Source organism: Babylonia areolata, chromosome 30, assembly GCF_041734735.1.
Source record: "Babylonia areolata isolate BAREFJ2019XMU chromosome 30, ASM4173473v1, whole genome shotgun sequence".
Taxonomy (NCBI): Eukaryota; Metazoa; Mollusca; class Gastropoda; order Neogastropoda; family Buccinidae; genus Babylonia; species Babylonia areolata.
Genome location: NC_134905.1, coordinates 2,127,183 through 2,146,182, shown reverse-complemented (window position 1 = coordinate 2,146,182; position 19,000 = coordinate 2,127,183). Strand labels below are relative to the sequence as shown.

At 44.7% G+C, this 19,000-nt stretch overlaps 1 protein-coding gene across 3 annotated transcripts; it reads right to left on the bottom strand.

Moving 5' to 3' along the window:
• Positions 1 to 1,936: 1,936 nt before the first annotated feature.
• On the bottom strand, positions 1,937 to 15,996 carry LOC143275206 (uncharacterized). 3 transcript variants are annotated; one of them, XM_076579184.1, is made up of 4 exons: positions 15,916 to 15,996; positions 14,205 to 14,347; positions 12,900 to 12,968; positions 1,937 to 9,579 (listed from the first exon to the last, which is right to left on the bottom strand). In XM_076579184.1, exons 2-4 carry the CDS (start codon positions 14,341 to 14,343, stop codon positions 5,468 to 5,470), a joined length of 4,320 nt encoding a protein of 1,439 aa, XP_076435299.1. In that variant the 5' UTR covers positions 14,344 to 14,347; positions 15,916 to 15,996; the 3' UTR covers positions 1,937 to 5,467. The 3 variants fall into 3 exon arrangements, with proteins under 3 accessions (XP_076435299.1, XP_076435297.1, XP_076435298.1); XM_076579182.1 differs by having other exon boundaries at positions 15,824 to 15,960; XM_076579183.1 differs by having other exon boundaries at positions 15,820 to 15,955.
• Positions 15,997 to 19,000: the final 3,004 nt, after the last annotated feature.

Here is a 19,000-nt window from a genome sequence, read left to right as displayed (position 1 = left end):
CATGTGGTTCACACGTGAGGTGATGGTTCTCTGTCGTTCAAAGCGTTTTACTAGAAATAAATTGTGTTGTTGTTGTTGTTGTTGTTCAAAAGTTTTACGTAGGAAGTGACGTTGATTTGGTTATCTAGCTTTGCACAAAGCAATCCACTGGTCATCTAACTTAGTGCTTAACAATTCACTGGTTATCTAACTTAGTACAGAGCAATTCACTGGTTATCTAACTTAGTACAGAGTAATTCACTGGTTATCTAACTTAGCACAGAGCAATTCACTGGTTATCTAACTTAGCACAGAGCAATTTACTGGTTATCTAACTTAGCACAGAATAATTCACTGGTTATCAAACTTAGCACAGAGCAATTCACTGGTTATCTAACTTAGTACAGAGTAATTCACTGGTTATCTAACTTAGCACAGAGCAATTAACTGGTTATCAAACTTAGTACAGAGCAATTCACTGGTTATCTAACTTAGTACAGAACAATTCACTGGTTATCTAACTTAGTACAGAACAATTCACTGGTTATCTAACTTACCACAGAGCAATTAACTGGTTATCAAACTTAGTACAGAGCAATTCACTGGTTATCTAACTTAGTACAGAACAATTCACTGGTTATCTAACTTAGTACAGAACAATTCACTGGTTATCTAACGTAGTACAGAGCAATTAACTGGTTATCAAACTTAGCACAGAGTAATTCACTGGTTATCTAACTTAGTACAGAACAATTCACTGGTTATCTAACTTAGTACAGAATAATTCACTGGTTATCTAACTTAGTACAGAGTAATTCACTGGTTATCTAACTTAGCACAGAACAATTCACTGGCTATCTAACTTAGTACAGAACAATTAAATGGTTGTCTAACTTTGTACAGAATAATTTACTTGTTATCTAACTTAGTACAGAGCTATTCACTGGTTATCTAACTTAGTTCAGAACAATCTACCTTTATCTAACTTAGTATAGGACAATTCACTGGTTATCTAACTTAGTACAGAACTATTCACTGGTTATCTAACTTAGTTCAGAGAAATCTATCGTTATGTAACTTAGTACAGAGTAATTCACTGGTTATCTAACTTAGCCCAGAGTAATTCACTGGTTATTTAACTTAGTACAGAGTAATTCACTGGTTATCTAACTTAGTACAGAACAATTCACTGATTATCTAACTTAGCACAGAGCAATTCACTGGTTATCTAACTTAGCACAGAAAAATTCACTGGTTATCTAACTTAGCACAGAACAATTCACTGGTTATCTAACTTAGTACAGAACAATTCACTGGCTGTCTAACTTAGCAGAGAACAATTCACTGGTTATCTAACGTAGTACAGAACAATTCACTGGTTGTCTAACTTAGCACAGAACAATTGACTGGCTGTCTAACTAAGCAGAGAACAATTCACTGGTTGTCTAACTTAGCACAGAACAATTCACTGGCTGTCTAACTTAGCAGAGAACAGTGCGTTGGTTATCCAGGCAATTACTGACCCGTGTCATTCTTACCGTCTGTCTGTCTGTACGCCCGTCTGTCCGTCTGTATATGTGGCATGACTGAACAGTAAAACGCCATGTGAGCGCTCACCATACATGATCTGTAGCAATAAGCTCATTAGCCACTCATCACGGAGAATGTTTCTTTTTGTGCGTGTGCGTGTGTGTGTGTGTGTGTGTGTGTGTGTGTGTGTGCGCGCGCGCGCGTGTGAAAGAACAATGATTGAATGATATGAATACTATCCTCGGTCAGATTCCAAGCTCTAAGCGCTTAACAAATACGGGGTCATTTGCACCACAGGCTGCCTACCTGGGTAGAGCCGACTGACGGCTGCCACTGGGCGCTCGTCATTCGTTTCCCGTGTCATTCAATCAGGCTTCAGTCACATACACATACACACTCAGACATAGATGGAACATTTTATGTGTGTGACTGTTTTGTTTATTCACCCCCCCGACATGCAGGCAGCCATTCTCCGTTTTCGGGAGTGTGCATAGTGGGTATGTAGCGGAATCAATTCTCAAATGAATCGCTTCTGAACATAAAGCTTTATAAAAACAAAACAAAAAATAAAAGTAGGCATTGTCATTGTTCCAAACAATTCTTTTCTATAGTTTGATTGTCCAATACTTAACATTCACAGATGTATTTTCACAAGGAAAGACTACATGGTGTGAATCTACTCTTTCTGTCAATGTCTTCAGTGTCGGCAGATTCATAGGGGACTGTTGGTTGTGGGACGTGGTGTCGGTCTCCACTCTGGAAGGGACGCTCACTCAGCCTGGCTCCGCGACTAAGCCATTATTGTTGTTAGTAAGTGGTGTCCTAAGTACGTTAAATCAGAACAGACATCACTGAACACCACCAAAGTGACTCAGCAGCAGTGCAGGGTCTCCTCTGGTGTGTGGCCTCCTGGCGACCTAACATCGATGGTTCCCTGTGGACTGCCGACGCTGGAACTGTGATGGACGAACCCGGGTGTGGCCGTGCATGGGGGAATCTAAATGAGCGGCGTGGGAGTAATGCCACTGAAACGGTGCAGATGATGGGGCAGCAAAAAAAAAACAAAAAAAAAAACAAAAAAAAACCCACACCTCTCAGTGCTTAACAACTCCTTAATCACTGATGACTGTACCATGACAGCTGTGTTTCCATTCAGACAGAACAAATTCCCACAAAGTATCTTGACAGGCAAAATTACATGGAAATCATAACTACCAAGTTCAGTCAAACAGCAAACCATGTGCCACAACACAGGACTAACTCTCTATGCTCCCAGTGTTTTCTAACCCGTTAACCACATTACAATGTATTTTCCCACTTTGTCTGAACAAAGTAAACCACTGGTACATATCACAACTCCTACACATGTTATCACAACTACCAACAAGTCAAACATGTGTCTCATAACATCTTGTTGTTATCCCCACGTGCTTACAAACATGAAAAATCCTCAACACACACTGACACAGTGTTAGCCTGTCGATGTGTTCATTTCAAATTTAACCGTCACCATCTTATTTACAAACTAGGTAGACAATACATCAAAAATGCATCAGAACCTGTATTAATAGTAGGAAAACCAAAGCAAGGTAGACAATACATAAAAAAATGTATCAAAACCTGTATTAATAGTAGCAAAACTAAAGCACTCTACACACCTGCTACACATATACTATCTCTTTGGCTTCACAAAACTCAGTGTTTACATTGTTCCCACAGTTGACACACCACTGACATACCACTGGGCAACATCAGTACCAAACATTATCATTGATATGACCAAGACACATCACCGTTTAAGCCGGACATGATATCCTAAGTCATACATTGTAACAAAAGAGCATCATACTATTGGGCGTGGAGGTGGGGGGTAGGGGTTACTCAAAAGGACACCGACCTATTCCACTGAGTGACGATATCTAGCCTTAATCCCTTCCCTTCTGTCTGTCCCCATAAGAAGCAAATCACACACACTGGCTGTGCTCTGACACAAACCATGCTTTCTGAACGAAACACAGATTCGTTACATTTAAACCTGCATAACCAAATCAGCTAGCATGCTGTCTCAGTACTCTTGTGACACAACATCACATTTCCACTGACACTATGTTTCCCAGCAAATCTGTTGTCAACATGGCATAAAACAATCACAAGTAGTGCACTTAAAACCCAGGCTAGTCAGTATCAGTTCATCTTGCTAAGTGTAGACACAAACACCATTAACTAGCATTGTAGCTAGTCTTTACCAGATATATCACTCCCCAGATAAGCTTCATGCATCCTCAACAGTCCCTCATTTAGATACCTTTCATTTGAACGCCTTGGGTTTACTGACATAGGCAGGGCACCAAAACTCTTGGGATAAATGTAATAACTGAGGCCAGTTAACCAAAGTAAAACAGACTCTATAACCAGTATAATAAGAAACAATATCAATGAAATATAAAATGGATCACAGTAATAAAAACCAATTACCAAAATACAGACAACAGTATTACAGAATAACCACCAAAGCAAATAACATACTTAAGAACAGAGATCACTCCAGTGTTACAAAAAGAAATGGAAGCAAAAAAGGAAAAAAAAAGAAGAAGTAGAAACCACACTCAAACACAAGGGGTACATGAACAACCACCCGTTCATTGTCAACACGGGTGTTGATTTCATTGTCCACAAGACCCACTCTCAGAGACTTTCTGATTCACCACCAACACAGGTCGTGCCCTTCCTGCTATGTCACCTATTCTCAAATGGGGAGGGGGCGGTGGGGGAGTGAGGGGGAGGGGGGGTCAAAAGATCTTACCATCATCTTACCACACTACCTATCCCACCAGCCAAGCCCAAAATTCTCAGACAGTTTATATACTGTTTACCAAACGTGTGTTTACAGAAAAAACAACAACAATGCAATTCAATGCAATGCAACACAATATGATACGATGCAATGCAATACAAAACAATACAATATGATACAATGCAATTCAATATGACGCACTGCAGTGCAATACAACAGAGAAATCGGCATGCTTCAGTCAGTTCAGCATTCAACTTAGTCCTTGTTTTCTAAATGGTAGTACCTGACGAAGAGGAACGTGTCCTTCCGTCCAACGCTATATTGTAGTCTGTGGTGGGCGTGTCCCGACGAAGAGGAACGTGTCCTTCCGTCCAACGCTGTATTGCAGTCTGTGGTGGGCGTGTCCTGATGAAGAGGAACGTGTCCTTCCGTCCAACGCTATATTGCAGTCTGTGGTGGGCGTGTCCCGACGAAGAGGAACGTGTCCTTCCGTCCAACGCTATATTGCAGTCTGTGGTGGGCGTGTCCCGACGAAGAGGAACGTGTCCTTCCGTCCAACGCTATATTGCAGTCTGTGGTGGGCGTGTCACAGCAGCTTTCACCAACAGTCCACTGTGCAGTTGCTTTTTTTCTGCTTTTTTTCCTCACAGATGATGAGGTCTGTATGTGTTCAATCAGGTGAGTACACTTATGTGCATGTGTGCGTGCGTGCGTACATGTGTGCGTGCGCGCGCACGCACGCACGCGCGTGTATGTGTGTGTGAGAGAGTGTGTGTGTGTGTGAGCGCATCTTTGAGAGAGAGAGAGACAGAGACAGAGAGAGAGAGAGAGAGAGAGAGTGAGAGAGAGAGTGCGTGTGTGTGTGCGCGTGTGTGAACGAGATGAAAACAAAGAGTGAAGGACAGTCTTCAAGCACAGATTTATATTTCTCTGTTTTGCACGGTTAGTGTGTCGCTGACAGATGATGTACCAGGACCAACTACACTGAAGTGGTTGTGAAAACACTTCTTTTTTCTTCTTTTTTGTCTTCAGTTTTTGTTGTTTTTTTTCGCTCTGTGAAAACTAGAGTTATGCAGGTTTGTCCTTACCACGATATGCACGATTTCCTTTCGCCACCCTCACTCTTCTACAGTAGTAAGGGGCCTAAGTGGTCCGTGTTTCCCGTCATTTGACATGGGCAACGTGGCTTTTCAGCATTTTTACAATGTCTCTGCGGCCTGTCTTGGCAGCACAGGTAAGTGCTGTGAGGCCACCTTTGCTGTGTGCGTTAACGTCAGCGCCGTATTCCAGCAGCAGTTTGGCTGTGTCGGCGTGACCTCCAATGACAGCCCACATCAGTGGTGTGCACCCAGCACTGTCCTTTGTGTTGACGTCAGTGCCGTGTTCCAGCAGCAGTTTGGCTGTGTCGGCGAGACCTCCTCTGACAGCACACATCAGTGGTGTGCACTGATCACTGTCCTTTGTGTTGACGTCAGCGCCGTGTTCCAGCAGCAGTTTGGCTGTGTCGGCGTGACCTCCAATGACAGCCCACATCAGTGGTGTGCGCCCATCACTGTCCTTTGTGTTGACGTCAGCACCGTGTTCCATCAGCTGTTTGGCTGTGTCAGTGTGACCTCCTCTGACAGCACACATCAGTGGTGTCCACCCATCACTGTCCTTTGTGTTGACGTCAGCACCGTGTTCCATCAGCAGTTTGGCTGTGTCGGCGTGACCGCTATCAACAGCATACTTCAGTGGCGTCCACCCATAACTGTCCTTTGTGTTGACGTCAGCACCGTGTTCCATCAGCAGTTTGGCTGTGTCGGCGTGACCGCTATCGCCAGCCCACATCAGTGGTGTCCACCCATCACTGTCCTTTGTGTTGACGTCAGCACCGTGTTCCATCAGCAGTTTGGCTGTGTCGGCGTGACCGCTATCGACAGCCCACATCAGTGGTGTCCACCCATCACTGTCCTTTGTGTTGACGTCAGCACCGTGTTCCATCAGCAGTTTGGCTGTGTCAGTGTGACCTCTTCTGACAGCACACATCAGTGGTGTCCACCCATCACTGTCCTTTGTGTTGACGTCAGCACCGTGTTCCATCAGCTGTTTGGCTGTGTCAGTGTGACCTCCTCTGACAGCACACATCAGTGGTGTGCACCCATCACTGTCCTTTGTGTTGACGTCAGCACCGTGTTCCATCAGCAGTTTGGCTGTGTCAGTGTGACCTCTTCTGACAGCACACATCAGTGGTGTCCACCCATCACTGTCCTTTGTGTTGACGTCAGCACCGTGTTCCATCAGCAGTTTGGCTGTGTCGGCGTGACCGCTATCGACAGCATACTTCAGTGGCGTCCACCCATAACTGTTCTTTGTGTTGACGTCAGCACCGTGTTCCATCAGCAGTTTGGCTGTGTCGGCGTGACCGCTATCGACAGCCCACATCAGTGGTGTCCACCCATCACTGTCCTTTGTGTTGACGTCAGCACCGTGTTCCATCAGCAGTTTGGCTGTGTCAGTGTGACCTCTTCTGACAGCACACATCAGTGGTGTCCACCCATCACTGTCCTTTGTGTTGACGTCAGCACCGTGTTCCATCAGCAGTTTGGCTGTGTCAGTGTGACCTCTTCTGACAGCCCACATCAGTGGTGTCCACCCATCACTGTCCTTTGTGTTGATGTCAGCACCGTGTTCCATCAGCAGTCTGGCTGTGTTGATGTGACCGATTTCAACAGCACACATCAGTGGTGTGCACCCAGCACTGTCCTTTGTGTTGACGTCAGCACCGTGTTCCAGCAGCAGTTTGGCTGTGTCGGTGTGACCTCCAGTGACAGCCCGCATTAGTGGTGTCCACCCACCACAGTCCTTTGTGTTGACGTCAGCGCCATGTTCCATCAGCAGTTTGGCTGTGTTGGTGTGACCTCCAGTGACAGCCCACATCAGTGGTGTGCACCCAGCACTGTCCTTTGCATTGACGTCAGCCCCAGCCCGAAGAAGGAGACGGGTGATGTCAGCTGAAGCAGTGTGTGAGGGGCACTTATAAGCAAAGTGCAGAGCTGTACTTCCTTCCCATGTCGTGCTGGTGACATCTGCCTGATGCTGAATCAGGAGTTCCACTGTACGCACCATACTGTTTTCACATGCATAGTGCAGTGGAGTGCGGAGCTTAAAGACGTTACGGTACCCAAAGAGGGGAAATTTCAATGGTGGTGCAAGAACATTGACATCTGCACCAAGTTCAATGTACAGTTCAGCGATGTCTTCATGCCCTTTAGAACACGCCACCAGCAGACCTGTCCTTCCTTCTCTGTCCTTGTCGTTCACGCTGGTCATACCCTGGAGCAGGAGGAGCTGCATTTCTACCTTGTCAAGGTCATACATACTTCTGAAGACTTGGTCAACGCTTCTGTAATTTTTCTTTGAAATCAGTGAACGCTTGGTGTAAGCCAGATGATACGGTGTCACACCTTGCCTGTTTTGCTGAGTAATGACTGCACCAGCTTTCAGAGACAGCCGTACAGCTGACAACTGCCAACTGCCCACAGCAACGTGAAGGAGGGAGTTGCCGTCTCGGTCTGTGTCACTCACCTGTCTGTCTGTCAGCAGTCGGAACACCAGGTACCAGTGACGCCTGTCCTTCACCTGGAGCTGTACGTTGTCATGGGTTACCTGCACTGTGACCACATCAGGTGGAATGGGCATGGAGGGATCACAGAGGTACTGCAGTCTCTGTTCTGCTGATCCTGTTCCTCTGATGGTGTTCACTTGTTTCTTTGTATCTCTTGTCAGATACTGGCCTACCGTGAGTAATGGAAAGTTCATGGCGCATTCTGGATGTTGGAACTGTTCCGGGTTTAACGTTGTGTGAAGGAAAGACTGAAGTCTGCATTCTGAGCTCTGTGTCAAATGATCAAAGAGTGAACAGGCCATCATGAAACGAGTGGACAGTTTTTTGTTTGCCTGTATCTTTGACAGACACCAGCGAGTCAGGTGGGGAGACGTGTGAAAGGTAGACCAGTAGACAAGCGGTAGTCTATGCACATGATCCACGGCATTCAACAGTTGTTTGATCCTCTTGCTGTCCTTTGCACAGTAGTTGTCCAGCTCCTGCAGAAACTGGGGACACTGAAGGGAAGGGTGCTGGGAGATGGGCAGCAGGTTGCCTTCAGTGATCAATGTGTAGAACCTCTCCGCCAGTGACTGACAGTCATCTGAACAGAGTTTTGTGTCCGTGGAGCAGCGTGTGACTGATCCAAGAGTGAAACATACTTTTGAAGGCAGACCCTCAGGCATGTTCACCACTGTCGTGTGCACGTACTGCACCAGAAATGGCAGGTCACAGATCCTCAGCATTGTAGGAAATCGGAAGAAGCTACCCAGAGCCAGGCAGGCAGCTTCGTACAGAACACGACTGGAAAACGTTCCTTCTGACAGTACGTACCCATGCAGGACGTCTTCATATTTTGCCAGTGTGTCATCGTCGATGTTTGAAAACCCAAGCTCTTTCAGATGGGGTGCAGCTGTTGACAGATTGTGCAAGAAGTGAGACACCCCCTTCATAGTCAGTGCAAACACTGCAGCAAAGATGGTTCTATGGGTTTTGTCTTCAATCATCTTTGTCAGTAACTGTGCATGGGCCACAGCAGGTGTCAAAAATATGGCAGTGGGATCCTCTGATGAACTCCACTGGTTCACCATATAATCACAGCACCACGGAAAAACAGGACCACTTGCATCTTTGTCTAGAATTTCCTCCACAATCCGACGTTGTCTCTCAGTTTCAAGATGAAGTTTGTCCAGATGGAAATTGAGAAATTTCTCCTTGACATGTTCTGGCAAAGTGCCTGGCAGATGCACAACAGCATTAACATCCCTCAGAGGACTCTTCGACTTTTCCACCCGTTGGAGTTGACGCAGCACGTGTGGGTAGACTGTGATCAGCAGCTTGCATGTTCCTTCTTTCACCAACAACATTGCACAACCCATAATGTTCTCCCATCTGGTGTGCTGTTCTTCGTTCAGCCAAACCTCGCCAAAGAGTCCATCCAGCAGCACTACGCTACGCCTGTCCTGCCCAATATGAGAGTTCCACTCACCAATCTGTTGGAAGATGTACGGTTTAAACCCCTGTGAACTGAAACGTCGTAGAAGAGCGTGTGCTGTGAAGGTCTTACCGCAGCCAGGGGGCCCGCTCAGAATCACACATCCAGCTTTCTTCAGTATGTAATCAGCCTCTTCCATGGCGTGTGTGCGCACGTACTCAGAGCGTTCGCTGTCTATGGTCATTTCGCTGTTTCCTGAAATAAATCAACAACCAAAGACATTCTTTAACATCCGGTCATTGGTTTGAAAACCACATGACGAACAGACATACTCAGAAACTGGGAATGTCTGCATCATGTTGATAATTTAACCGAGAACAAGCCTCGTTATTGATGAACAACATAACCATAATCTGAATTACTCAAATAAGTAGTTAATCATCTACTTCCTTACCTCTTCATTCATCTCGGTGCTAGTGAAATAATCGTCCATTGACATAGTGTGTGACAAACAGTGGCTTTCTTGTTGTCCACCAAAAGGTGTAGTCATAAGCTGGATGGAGAAAACAGAAAAGCTGAACCTTGACAGAGATGGCAACAAACTCTGGAAACTCACCACAGCCATGAACAATGAAGAGACAAGGTCAGCGCCTGTCACACTTCAAAAAGACCAGGAGATGGTGACAGGGAGAGAGGCACAAACTGCTTCATAGACAGCTATAAGCAGATCAGCAACATCACTGTGTCAGAGGACAGAAAACAAGTCCATGATGAAATGAAGAATCATCAGGATGACCAAGACCAACCTGAATATATGGACAGACCTTTCAAACTGAAAGAGTTTGAAGAACCCATAAAGTCTTTGCAGGACAAAAAATCTCCAGGTCCTGACAAAATCACCAACAAAATGCTAAAACACCTTGGCACCAAAGCAAAGACCAAACTCCTTGCTCTCTTCAACAACAGTTGGAAGACGGGGCATGTTCCACAGAGCTGGCGAGAAGCTGACATGGTGCCCATCCACAAGAAGGGCAAAGACAGAGCCAGGGCTGATAGTTATCGCCCCATCAGCCTCACCAGCTGCGTGGGCAAGCTCCTAGAGCGTATGATCAACTCGCGCCTAGTTTGGCACCTGGAGAAGAACAACATCACCACTCCAGAGCAGGCAGGCTTTCACCAACATCATTCCACTGAGGACCAAGTGACCTACATTGCCCAGAAGATCGAGGATGGCTTCCAGGACAAACAGCATACACTGACGGTGTGGACAGACATGGAAAAGGCGTACGACAAAGTCTGGAAGGATGGCCTCCGGTGGAAGCTTCAGAAGAGTGGTGTGACTGGTGGTGTGTACCAGTGGATCTCACAGTACCTGAACAATAGGAAGGCCCGAGTCCATGTCAATGGAGCATACAGCCGGAAGAAGACACTGAGAGAAGGAGTTCCTCAAGGAGGTGTCCTCAGCCCCACACCATTCCTTGTCTTTATCAACGACATCGTCAAAGATATGCCACGCAAAGTCCAGGGAGCCATCTATGCAGATGATCTTGTCCTATGGTGCTCGGAAGAACACCTCACAACTGCCAACTACAGACTACAGCAGGTGCTGAATGTTCTCAAAAGCTGGACAAAACAGTGGCTGGTGACAATTAATGCCAAAATGACCACTTACAATGTTTTCAGCCTCTCACCCAAAGAACAAAAGGCCAACCTGCACATCAATGGACAAACTCTGCTTGCTGAGAACAACTCCACGTACCTGGGAGTCACTTTTGACAAACGCCTGATGTGGAAGAAGCAAGCAGAGAAAGCAGAATCAAGAGCAAAAGTACTACTTGCCCTCATGAAGAAGCTGGCAGGAACAACATGGGGCACAGACAACACGAACCTCAGGAGGCTGTGCACTGGTAGAGTCAGGCCAGTGCTGGAGTATGGCATGACTGCATGGGGCACTACGGCCAAGTCCAACTCTTGAACTGATCAGCAAGGTTCAGAATCAAGCTACCCGTATCATCACAGGGGCCATGAGGTCTACACCAATTCAGGAGCTTGAAACCATCACAGAGCTCCAGCCCCTTGAGGACAGCAGAGACGCCAAACTCCTGAGCCAGGCTGCCAAGTTCAAGAGATTGCAAGGCCACCCCATGAGGACAGACTGTCCCAGCCAACAAAAGGACGGCTGAAGACAGGGAGTTTCATACAAAAGAGCAGGATCCTAGAACGGCAACATCAGGATATCCTTGACCATGCCCCCAAAGTGACACCCCGTTGTCTTGCAGTCCCTGACTGGAGTGAAGGAACCCGTCCCCTCATCTAGTGCAGCATCCCTGGTGTTGGCCCCAAAGATTCCCAAAGCGGCCCTGAAAGAAAGTCCCTCACCCTTGAACACCTCCACACCCAGTTCCCCAAAGAATTCCAGACTCATGTCTACACTGACGGCTCTGCGGCAGATGGCATTCGGAACGGAGGGACAGGAGTCTATGTTCAGTATCCAGGAGGCAGAGAAGAAAAGATCTGCCTCGCTACCGGCCTGTACTCCACCAATTACAGAGCCGAAGCAGAAACCTTGAAAACAGCAGCAGCCTACATCGAGGTCAGCCCCTATGCCAGCCACAACGTTGTCTTCCTGACCGACGCCCTGTCCATCTTGTAGGCCTTTTTGTCCAACAGAGATCCAGAACTCAACGATCTGTCCTCCTCTCTCGCCTCCCTCTGTACGTCACACAGTCAACCTGCAGTGGACTCCCTCCCACTGCAACGTGCTTGGCAACGAAACTGCTGACTCCCTGGCAAAGGAAGGACACTACGAAAGAGCAAATGGACAGGTCTACCAACTACTCTGAATCCAGGACCATCATTAAGGCCAAGCTGCAGAACAAGTGGAAGCAGCAGCATCCATGCCACAACAGAGCATACCCGTACTACCTGCTGACTCGTCGAGAGCAGGCAGCCATTTTCAGGCTCAGGACAGGCTACAACCGCCTGAAACACCACCTATACACGAAATTCCGTATCGGCGACACAGAGCAGTGCCCCTGCAGAACAGGCAGACAGACAACAGAACATCTGCTGCAGTCCTGCCCGCTCCACCAAAAGCTCTGAGACAAAACCTGGCCCGACCCAATCCCAGTGGCCCGGAAGCTCTACGGAGGACTGGAGGACCTTCGACGTACTGCCGCCTTTGTCGAGGAGATGGGGGAATCCATCTGATAAATGACGAACGAGACAACATTCTGGTGGATGTCAATTTTAACTCTCTCCATACGAACGGCGAAAGAGACGACGTTAACAGCGTTTCACCCCAATTACCACCATCAAAATATTACAAGGGGAAGGCTCTTACACTGAAGAGGTGAATGTTGACAAAGAATACCACAATTCTGACGACGGAAACTAAAGGTTGGGTCATTGAGACACCCACTGGACATCCGAGGTGTCTGTGTAGAGGAGAAGAGAGGACTGGCCGTACTGAGTGAGTTAAGAGGGGGTCGCAGTGGAGGGTCTTATTATCATTATCATTATTATATTAATATTATTATTAACAGTATTATTATCATTATTATGGAAGCATGTACCTGCTAGAAAGTTCGTTTCCATCTCATTACATTGAAGACGTGAGTCATCGTCCAGCTGGTTCATGACATCTGAAACAAACACGTGTCTACATGGCCACATGAACAAAAGCAGTACAGCACACGCAGATCATCCCTAAACTGAGGCTTACCGAATGATAGCGTAGATTTGATCATCCCTAAACTTAGGCTTACCGAATGATAGCGTAGATTTAATCATCCCTGAACTGAGGCTGACCGAATGATAGCGTAGATTTAATCATCCCTAAACTGAGGCTTACCGAATGATAGCGTAGATTTAATCATCCCTGAACTGAGGCTTACCGAATGATAGCGTAGATTTAATCATCCCTGAACTGAGGCTTACCGAATGATAGCGTAGATTTAATCATCCCTGAACTGAGGCTTACCGAATGATAGCGTAGATTTAATCATCCCTGAATTGAGGTTTACCAAATGATAGCGTAGATTTAACCATCTCTAAACTGTTGATTATTGAATGATAACATGGATATGATTATCTCTAAATTGTGGCTAACTGAACAGTAGCGTAGACATAATATCTTAACAGTGGCTTACTGAATGATAACATAGATATAATCATCTCTGAACTGTGGTATACTAAATCATAGCATAGACATAATAATCTCTAAAGTGTGGCTTACTGAATTATATCTCCGAACTGTGGTAAGCTAAATGATTAACTCTAAACTGTGGTAAGTGAAATGATTTCGAAAACATAATTATTTCTAAACAGTGGTAAACTAAATGGTAGTGTAAATAATTATGGTCATCTTTTCTCTAAACTGTGGTTCATCTTGTCTCTAAACTGTGGCACACGAAACGGTGGCGTGAATATAATCGTTTCAAAATTGTGTCAAAGTAAATAGGAGCATAGACGTAATCATTTCTAATATTTCTCACCCCCCAATTCCCCAATACAATGCAAAACCATACGTTCGTTATGCGAAACAATATATTGTGTTGTTTTGTACTGCACTGCACTGCACTGTATTGTATTGTATTGTATTGTATTGTATTGTATTGTATTGTATTACTTTTTATCACTGCATATTTCTCCGTGTAAAATTCAGGATGCCACAGGGACAAATATTTTGCTGCCGTGAGTTCTTTAACGTGTGGTACGTCGCACAGGGTCTCCATTCATCGTCTGGCCTGAATGACTGAGCACTTTTTTCAAAGTCCAGTGAAGGAGAGAGTACGAGTGAACATCCTGGTGTGACCAGGGGATTCAAACACAAGGACTCTGGATCGCTTACTGCTGACTGAAGCCACTGTTCCACATACCTTGCACAGCAGAATGTGCAGTCCTGTTGACACTGAGAGGAGCTTGGATGACGTCATCTCGGACACTTCCTGTTGACATGGTGTCGTCATTGGTGTCTGTCGATGCGTCATCTTGACTGTAGTCTTTTGACGTAGCCATGTTCCTGAAACATTGGTAGATATCAGTTAACTGACCATTGATTGATTCAAATGAATGAGTAATCAGACAGAAGCTCCGTCAAACTGTAAAGAAGAATTGATAACAACAACAATTCATTGTATAGCACTTTCAAACCTCTCAAAGTGCTTTACAACATTACAACACGTCAGTCAGATACAACTAACAACGCGCGCGCGCGTGCACGCGCGCGCACACACACACACACACACACAGAGCAAGCGAGATGGGCATATATTATAGATTTATAGATAGATACATAATGTTCTACGAAACCAGTCTGCCATTGATAAATGTTTGCAAGCACAAATAAAGTCACGCATGGGCACACACACACACACACACACACACACACACACACACCACATAAACACACACACACACACACACACACACACACACACACACAGTGACTTTGAACAGTTATTTCTGGGAGGACATGCAGAATTGGTCGACATTAGTTTTCCCGATCTATAAAAAATGAAGTCCACTAATGAAATCCTTTACTTGGGGGATGGTGTAGGGGAGAGGAAGGAGGGTATCGATTACATTATTACCCTCGTGATCGGTTTGATGTTGTTGGTTTCTTGTTGTTGTTGTTTTAGCAAAATAAACAAGAGCTGGATATAAACGGAATTCCCTGACATTCTATTTATAAACATTTTGTGATCAAAGAACACAAAGATGGATTTTTGTTGTTTTGTTTCTGAAGACTTAAGCTTTACGTACTTGTCTGTGCTTTGAAACCATTGAACTTCAATCAGCAAAATAAAAGAACGATTCAGTGCCATGTATAGATGTAAGACAGACAATGACATAGACACACCACTTGGGCCGACAAGTTCAATGCAGCCACCTTGAACATACCGTGTTCGTTTTCGGGAAACCCCGCTATGCGTGGTCACAAGCGCAAGTTGAAAAACAGCTACCATTGATTTATAATTTTTAAAAAAAATTTTTTTTAGAAGATTCTATAAATATATATATAAGCTTTGGAAGAAAACTTTTTTTTCTTTTAAATGTGATCATTCCGCGACAACATTAACGTCTTTTGCATGAATAATTTCAACTTTTTTCGTATACAGGCAAACCATTTCCAATTTTATTAAGTTATTTATCTCAATCCTATCTTAAAACAGCTTTGTTCCATAAATACACTTTATTTTCTTGTTCGCACATATCGAACAATGGACTTTTGTACTTGTATATGGACAACAAACCAGTCTTGTGTATTGCAGTTATCAGTATTAACAGAAGAAGGATAAAAGTTATACAAGAGATAAGACGCCAATTAAAAAAAAAAGTATGTATAAAACAGTTAGAAGGCGATTGTCAACGGTGTAGGCCTATTTCCCCAAGGAAGAAATCTCCGCCATTTTTGTCTTCGTGTCGACACGCCCACAACACCTGTCGTACTGTATATGATCTACATCGAGTCAAAATCATTCCCAAACTCACCTACCTCTGTGTCGCGTCGGGCTGAGTTCAAACCTTATGAATCACACAGACCACCACGTTCTTCGAAGCTGGAACAGAAAATAAAACAACTCTAACCTGCTCCACTGAGCTTGAAGTTCAAGCGAGCAAGGTCGCAATGGTGTCCTCTCCCGAGACAAACCCGGAAATGAAGGCAGTTTCTTTTCTCTTTCCTTTTTTTTTTTTTTTTTTTTTTTTTCTCGGTCTGTTTGTTAATAGAAAATCTCTCTCTCTCTCTCTCTCTCTCTCTCTCTCTCTCTCTCTCTCTCTCTCTCTCTCTCTCTAATACCCCTTCCCATGCCCACCCCCAGTCCCCTGGTTTTGAATTGTGGTCCATGGCCAAAGTTCATTAAAACAATTTCGTTCGTTCGTTCGTTCGTTCGTTCGTTCGTTCGTTCGTTCGTTCTCTCTCTCTCTCTCTCTCTCTCTCTCTCTCTCTCTCTCTCTCTTGTGCAAACAAGTATGAAAAAAATGTATTTATCAACTATCTAAAATAAAACACTTTTTACATTGTCGCAAATTATTTTTTGATGCTGATGTCGAATTCCACATTGATTACGCATCAACATTACGGGATTCAGCTAGTGAAATTACTCTGAAACCTCTTTTTAGTCTCCATAGGCGAGCATTAAAATGAGTTCTTCTATAATCCTCATCACTAAATCCTTCTGAATACAGAGCTCTGCATATTATTTCACTAACAACTAAACTTAAAATTAATAAAGCGCTATTTATGTTTAAAATTATGTCTGGTTTTACTCCCCCTTCCCTTCAAAATAGATTTGTTATTAACACTCACCGTAATGTACACAAGATTTCTGTACCGTTTCCAAGGATTGATCTATTCAAGTCTAGTCTTTCTTACTCAGGGGGTTGCTTATGGAATGAAATGTTATCATGTATAACTTGAATGTCAACACAGTTAAAAGCATCTCTGTATTTAAAAACACATATCGTGTATATCTCAAGAAAAACCTGTAAACGTGCTTAACATTGTTATGATAATATCATCCACAATTTCAAATTGATTATCATTGATTATTGCGTTTACGCCTGTCTATCTGTCTCTACATCTGTCTGTCTATCTGTCTCTACATCTGTCTGTCTATCTCTACATCTGTCTGTCTATCTGTCTCTACATCTGTCTGTCTATCTCTACATCTGTCTCTACATCTGTCTGTCTATCTCTACGTCTGTCTCTACATCTGTCTGTCTATCTCTACGTCTGTCTGTCTATCTGTCTCTACATCTGTCTGTCTATCTCTACATCTGTCTCTACATCTGTCTGTCTATCTCTACATCTGTCTCTACATCTGTCTGTCTATCTCTACGTCTGTCTCTACATCTGTCTGTCTATCTCTACATCTGTCTGTCTATCTGTCTCTACATCTGTCTGTCTATCTCTACATCTGTCTCTACATCTGTCTGTCTATCTCTACATCTGTCTCTACATCTGTCTGTCTATCTCTACGTCTGTCTCTACATCTGTCTGTCTATCTGTCTCTACATCTGTCTGTCTATCTGTCTCTACATCTGTCTGTCTATCTCTACATCTGTCTCTACATCTGTCTGTCTATCTCTACGTCTGTCTCTACATCTGTCTGTCTATCTCTACGTCTGTCTGTCTATCTGTCTCTACATCTGTCTGTCTATCTCTACATCTGTCTCTACATCTGTCTGTCTATCTCTACATCTGTCTCTACATCTGTCTGTCTATCTCTACGTCTGTCTCTACATCTGTCTGTCTATCTCTACATCTGTCTGTCTATCTGTCTCTACATCTGTCTGTCTATCTCTACATCTGTCTCTACATCTGTCTGTCTATCTCTACATCTGTCTCTACATCTGTCTGTCTATCTCTACGTCTGTCTCTACATCTGTCTGTCTATCTCTACATCTGTCTGTCTATCTGTCTCTACATCTGTCTGTCTATCTCTACATCTGTCTGTCTATCTCTACATCTGTCTGTCTATCTGTCTCTACATCTGTCTGTCTATCTGTCTCTCTATTTCTTCATCCAGTCTTTCTTTCTTCTTTTTTTCCATTCTTTCTTTCTCTGTCCTCCATTACTGTATCATTTGTACATGTACTGTGTATATGGTTATCAGTTGATGTATATGATTATGTGATGTGCATGCTTAGTTTTCTGTGTGTGTGTGTGTGTGTGTGTGTGTGTGTGTGTGTGTGTGTGTGTGTGCTTTTGTGCATGCATTTTGTCTTACCCCCACCCCCACCACCTTTTTTCTTCTTCTTCCTCTTTTTTTTTTTTTTTTTTTTTTTTTTTGTCAGCTTTGCCCAGAGGGCTGGATGTAAAACAGAAGCATTACTGATTCCCTTACCCTCATGAAATAAAATCTCGTGCCTTCGTTCATTCTCTGTCACCAAAACAAATTAAGACATGTCTGTCGGTATGCAGAGCACAGTCTGTGTATAATGCCAGATTTATTATCTGCACTTGATTTCATTCACTATCACACTGTACACACAAGGAGATACGCACACATGCACGAGCGCGCGCGCACGCGTACCCGCACACATACACTCACACTCAAACGCGCGCGCGCACACACACACATACACACACACAGAGCTCCACACCATACTAGATCAGACCAGGTCACACATTACACACTTGCCTTTCCGAAACATGTCAGCCACAAAATCACCTCTAATTACCGTATATCCCCTCTCTTCCACTCCACACACACACACACACACACACACATGCACACACATGCACGCACACACACACACACACACATGCACACACACGTACACACGTACACACACACACACACACACACACACACACCAGTTGCATTAGACATTGGCAGCGAGCAGTCTATGAACCCGCACATTGTAACGATCGAAGAGGACGGGGGGGTGGGGGGGAGGGAGGGGGAGGAGAGAAGAGGGGGGGGGAAGGAAAGGTAAGGGGGTCCTGGGAATTACACACACAACCGAATGAAAGAGGGGGTTGGGGGGGGGGGGGAGAGTGTGTGTGCTATGTAGGTCTGCACATTTTCAGCTGTGTGCGTAGTGGGAGCAGAGGGGTGGGTGGGGGTCGGGGGGGGGAGGGGTGAGAGGGGGTGAGGGTAGATTTGAACAAGTCAACTGCGTGCATGATGGGAGGTGTGCAGGTGTGAAGATTACAGCCCTAAGC